This window comes from Rhincodon typus, chromosome 6 (genome assembly GCF_021869965.1).
Source record: "Rhincodon typus isolate 14 chromosome 6, sRhiTyp1.1, whole genome shotgun sequence".
Classification (NCBI taxonomy): domain Eukaryota; kingdom Metazoa; phylum Chordata; class Chondrichthyes; order Orectolobiformes; family Rhincodontidae; genus Rhincodon; species Rhincodon typus.
Window position 1 is genome coordinate 31,390,191 of NC_063337.1, and position 5,810 is coordinate 31,396,000.

Genomic DNA, 5,810 nt, shown 5'->3' on the forward strand with positions numbered 1-5,810 from the left:
GGTTTAAGGCGAGAGGGAAAAGATATAAAAGGGACCTGAGGGGCAACATTTTCATGCAGAGGGTGGTGTACGTATGGAATGAATTGCCAGAGGAAGTAGTAGAGGCTGGTACAATTATAGCACTTATAAAGGCATCTGGATGGGTATATGAATAGGAAGGATTTAGAGAGAGATGGGCCAAATGCTGGCAAATGGGACGAGATTAATTTCGCATATCTGGTTGGCATGGACGAGTTGGACCAAAGGGTCCATTACATCTTCATGACTCTACGACTCTAACTTAAATTCTTAACATAATAATTGTCATGAATTCGTTTCCTACACGATGTCAACACATGGAGTTCTTCTTGAAAGATGTTTGATTACTTCTATGAGATGCTCGCATATAGTCTCAGTAAAGTTATGAAGCTGTTAATGGTTTTGTTGGGAGCCAGAATATACTCATCACTGATGACTTGTGGGTGCTTGAGCCAAGAGGACCCATAAAGCAGAATGCTGTATGTAGGCCACTGCCCAGTCAATGTGGCTCGGCTGACTTGCTAACACTTTGATGGCTATCGATCAGGAGGGTGATAAAGGGCCACATGCTGTAATCCTGAAAAAGGGTAATATCCACCGTTCCAATGGAGCCACTACTACTACAGTGGAACTGGGCCTGTCTATTTTCGCTCCACTATCGTGAACACTCTTTCATAGCTCTTGTCTATTCCGTCCCCCAAATGGTCTAACCACCTCTTTATCCACCCCAAGCCTCAGAGTCTCCCTCTGAACTTGCAGTTTTCTCATGAACATTTAGCAACTGCCCTTATAATGATGGGCCTGGAGTCTCCAAGAATTGAAGATCAATTCAAAGTCACAGCAGTAACTCTGGAGAACAAATATAGAAATGCTAAGAAAGATTGTTCTTTTGTAATTTTATTTGAGCATTTCTCTTTACCAGACATATATACATTGCTTTGGGGGAGAAAGACTGGCTGATATGCACCCAATTGAGTGAAGAGCCTTTTTTGTCAATTGACATAGGAAGGCAGTGTGCCACAATGTCAATGTGCTGGTCAACTAATAGCTAGAGTGTGGGGGCAAACCACATGATGGTAGCTGTTCAACCCTGGGCCCATTCAAGGTCTGCACTGGGCCCACTCAAAGTTCAGCCCTGGTCCCGCTCCATGTCCGGCGCCGGGCCCGCTCGAGGTTCAGCTCCGGGCCCACTCCAGGTTCGGCCCCGGGCCCATTTTGAATCTAAGACTTAGTCAAAGTCTCTCTGCTGCTGTTTACAAAATGTAAAAAATTTTGTTTGTAAGTATTGGGTTTCAGTTCATTGTACCTCCTGACACCATTTGCATCTTTTTGATAACGATCTGCAAATTTAATTCATATCAATGATACATCGTAGTTGCTCTCCTGGCACAGGAAGAATTAACCAACGACCTTGCAAATTTTGGGTTACATCATAGAACCTGAAAGCATTTTCCATTTATAGTTCTCTTGATTGGTTATGTGAATATTCATTTAAAGAAATGAAACTGTTTTATTTTAGGACAGTGCTGAAGTGGCTCTAAAAATATTAATAACCCTCATTTTAAAGGGTGGGAATGGAGAAGACCATGACTGACTGATAAATTCACTTATGCCAGGGACACAGAGGCCGTGTCAACCTCCAGGGTCTCACCCGACCAGACAACATCCTGGCTGTTGGATGAGACCAAAATCAAACAACAGGAGGCCATGATGGGAAAATGAATGGAAAAGATCGGGGCCACGATTGGTAGTTGGGCTGTGAACAGAGCAGCAGGTGGACAGGGGCAGAGGGGAGTAAGGGAGCCTTGCCTTGAAGTGATCAGATCCTTGGGGACAGATAATCAGGGTGGCTCAGTGGTTAGCACTGCTGCCTCACAGCGCCAAGGACCCAGGTTCGGATTCTGCCTATGTGGAGTTTGCATATTCTCCCCGCGTCTGTGTGGGTTTCCTCCGGGTGCTCCACTTTCCTCCCACAGTCCAAAGATGTGCAGGCTAGGTGGATTGGCCATGCTAAATTGCCCGTATTGTTCAGGGATGTGTAGAGTAGGGGGATGGGTCTGGGTAGGATGCTCCGAGGGTTGGTGTGGACTTGTTGGGCTGAAGGGCCTGTTTGCACACTGTTGGGATTCTATGAAATTTGCCACATTAAAATCCATAGTGCCTGGTTTCTTGGCACTTTGGATGCCATTTTGCCTCCAGTAGCCTGCTGCCATTTTGATGAGGACATTAGACTGAGTGCCTTTTGTGTGTGCCATCAGAAGTACTTTGTCTCTTGCTGTACAATGAGATGCCGTTTCATGAAGTTGCAGTCCTTCTGATTGAAGACACTAAGGTCTTGTTTATATTATACCCTTTAGCTGTTGTGCAAATGTTAGACCCAGACTTTCAGCTCTGATTCTGTTGAATGCTGTGCCTCAAGTATATACATGATATGATAAAATAATAAAGTTCCACTTGAATTTTTTTGTTTCGTCATAAGGGGAACAATATAGACATTGAATTCTTTGCTTCAGTTTTTAATCAAACAGCCACAAATGAATTTGCTTAAAAAAATAAAGGAAGTGGGAAATACAGGTACAGTTAAAACATTTAAAAGACATGTGAACAGGAACACGAATAGGAAAGGTTTAGAGGGATATGGGCCAAATGCAGGCAAATGAGACTAGTTTCCTTTGTAAAACCTGGTCGGCATGGGTGAGTTGGACTGAAGGGTCTGACTCTGTGCTGTATGAGTCTATGTTAGCAAATGATTGGAGTTATTAAAGCTTATATGTTAATGTTAACAATGTCTTCTACTTGATTAGGGAATAAGAAGCAATGCAGCAGAGGCTTTTGTGGCTGTTTGAATGTAATACAGAAAGTTGATTTCAAAGAAATAGTTTGTTGCATAGTTGATAATTCCAGCAGTTGCCATGATGAATAAGAATGCCATCAAACGTTTTCCGAAAAAGAAACCAGGAAGGCTGTAAAAATAAGTGACATACACAAGAATTAAAGATTTAGAAAATCACTGAATGTTTGTCTATAAACCACAGTTCATGATTAAAACTGCTTAGAGCACCATCTCTATTAAATAACCTTTTGGCAGCAAGTACAGCAACTGATATTGGATCACTGTGTCTGAAAGTACATATGACATATCTGCTCAGTTAAAGAACATCTTTACAAATGCCCACTTTATGCCAGTGAGCCTTGCTGCAGCTAATGCAGAGTGGAAAATAAGAGGAGTGCTCCCACAATTTCCTGAAAGGCTGCCTCCCAAAGAACAAAAACCATTGTCAGAAAATATGCATGTATAAAATCATTGCTATTGAGTTTTACTCATCCTCAGCCACCTCACTCAAACCAAAATCACTTCTTTGGAGCGACAATAATACACATGTCTTATCTCCATCAGATCAAAGAATTAAAAACTACAATAAATTAGACAACACTGCACATTTTCCTCTGAGGATGCCCATATCAAAGCATTGCCAAGATACTGGCCCTGAAATTGTGTGTTGCCATTCTAGTGGGAATTGCATCCCTGTGACTGTGACAAAAATAAAATTTCTCCCCTTGTCTTCTAGACCGCTCTGCAGGTGTAGATATGATTGATCAGATCATCCTTCCCCAATGTCTTCCTCTTGTTGCTCAGCAGGATGGGACTGCTCCATTCATAATGATCTGATCATAGCCAGAGATTCACTTGCAAAGACTTCTTTCTCTTCCTGCTCCTGCTCATTAACTGTGTTGTTCCTCAGTGATCTGTCCTTGGCTCATCTACACATTGGCACCATCATACAAAGACATAGCGTTTGTTTTCACATGGGCACTGGCAATACCCAGTGCTACCTCACTGTCACCTTTCTCTCTCCCGATTCCTCTGCTAATGTGTCAGGCTATTTATCCGCTGACCCTGGAACTGTGGGCAGTCATCATGTAGACTTTATGTGTGCTGTCGTGCACAAGCGCACAATTTTGATCTGGGCTTCAGCAATGGAGAAAGGGTTTGGGGGAGTCCATCAGAATTAGGAAGGAGTGGGGTTGGTTCCCTAGAGTGAAAGGGGATGGGGGAATCCATCACAGTGAGAAAGGTGTTGGGGGTGTTTCCTGAATGAGGAGGGGAGGGGTCCAAGACCCAGGAGGAGGGGGTGGGATGGGGGTCTCAATGAGGGCCTGGGAGGGCTGCGATGTCGTAAAATGGGTCCAAGGCCTGGGGTCCCCCTCCTCTCTGTTTCCCTTCCACAATGTCCTGGCTCTCTGATCTCCCACCTGGATCTCTCCACTCCAAACCCAAATCTTCATCCCTATATCCCAATCTCTCCTCCCCACCTTGTCCTCCCGAAATCTGCCCACACATGATTTAAAGTAGCACACAGTGTGCATGCATTGGTGTCAGCAAACACAGCTTTATCCGATATCCACGACTGGATGAATAAAAAATCCTCCAATTAAATATTGGGAAGACTGAGCCATTGTTTTGCCCCCCACTCTAAACTATTCCCTGTCTCTTGGATCCATTCCTCTCTTTGACAATTGTATGAGATTGTCCAGTCTGTTCACAACCTTGGAGTCATATTTAATTCTGAGATGAACCTCCAATTTCATCTGTGTGTCAGTAGCAGGAGTTTCATTATTTTCATATCTTTAACTTTGCTTGCCTTCTCCAACGTCAGCTCAGTTGCTGCTGAAACATTTATCCATGCCACTGCTATCTCTAGACTCAACTATTCAAATGCACTTCTGGCACATCTTCCACATTTTCTGTAAATGTAACATCATTTAAAACTCTGCTGTCTGTGTCTTAACTCACACTGACTCATGTTCCTTTATCAGCCCCATGCTGACTGAGTTACTTTAGCTCCTGATCAAGCAACACATTGATGTTAAAATTCTCATCCTTGTTTTCAAATCCCTCCATAGCCTCACCCCTTCTCACCTCTGTAACCCCCTCCAATTCCACAACATTCTAGGATATATGCATTCCTTCAGTTCTGGTCTCTCATGATTTCTCAATTATGATTTTTGTGGCTAAACTTCAGACGCTTAAACACCAATCTCTGGAATTCCCTGTCTACAACTCTCCAAATCTCCACTTTACTTTCCTGCTTTAAAACATTTCTTAACAAACTAGCTTCTTGACCAAGCTTTTGGTCCTTTCACCTCTATATATACTTCCTTGTGTGACTCAATGTGTTACTATGTTTATGTGTCCCTGTGAAGCACCCGGGCATGTTTCAATATGTTAAAGGCACCATATAATTATGATTTTTTTGTTGAATGTAACAGAAGACCTGTAACAGATACCCAGGGTCTGGATACATTGGATCCAGTCTTCAGGAGGATCTTGCACTGTTTTGCATGGACAGAACCTCCGATGAGGCTTCATAATCAGGAGCCTGGACTAAAGACTAAAACTCCATAAATGTGCTTGTCCTAATCGTAATACCTCAATCAGTTTCTAGCATATTATTGGCTCAAATCCATCTGAATGCACCAGCCAGACCGATCCGATTCCAGTTCCTGTTACTGTGGAGTTGGATTGGGGATGGGGGCTTGTTGGGGGGAGAAAGATGTTGATGGTCAGGTATTGGTCTTTGGTTCCTAACACTTCATATACTGGAAAAATTTAGTTTCCAATGGCCCTGGTCCTTTCATAGTTTTCAACAATTCCATCATGTTACTCTATATCAGAACTGTTCAAACGAACAAAGCAATAATTTTTCAAGAGATAGTAGGAACTGCAGATGCTGGAGAATCCAAGACAACAAGGTGCAGGGCTGGATGAACACAGCAGGCCAAGCAGCATC

General features: G+C 43.1%; 1 protein-coding gene across 1 annotated transcript in view; it reads right to left on the minus strand.

Moving 5' to 3' along the window:
• Positions 1-1,344: 1,344 nt before the first annotated feature.
• The window catches only part of LOC109918544 (arachidonate 5-lipoxygenase-activating protein), a 20,490-nt gene continuing 16,024 nt past the window's right edge, over positions 1,345-5,810 (minus strand). The window contains exon 5 of the mRNA XM_020518475.2: positions 1,345-2,981. Coding sequence (XP_020374064.2) covers positions 2,819-2,981 — 163 coding nt within the window. The 3' untranslated portion in view covers positions 1,345-2,818. The remainder of the gene's footprint in view (positions 2,982-5,810) is intronic.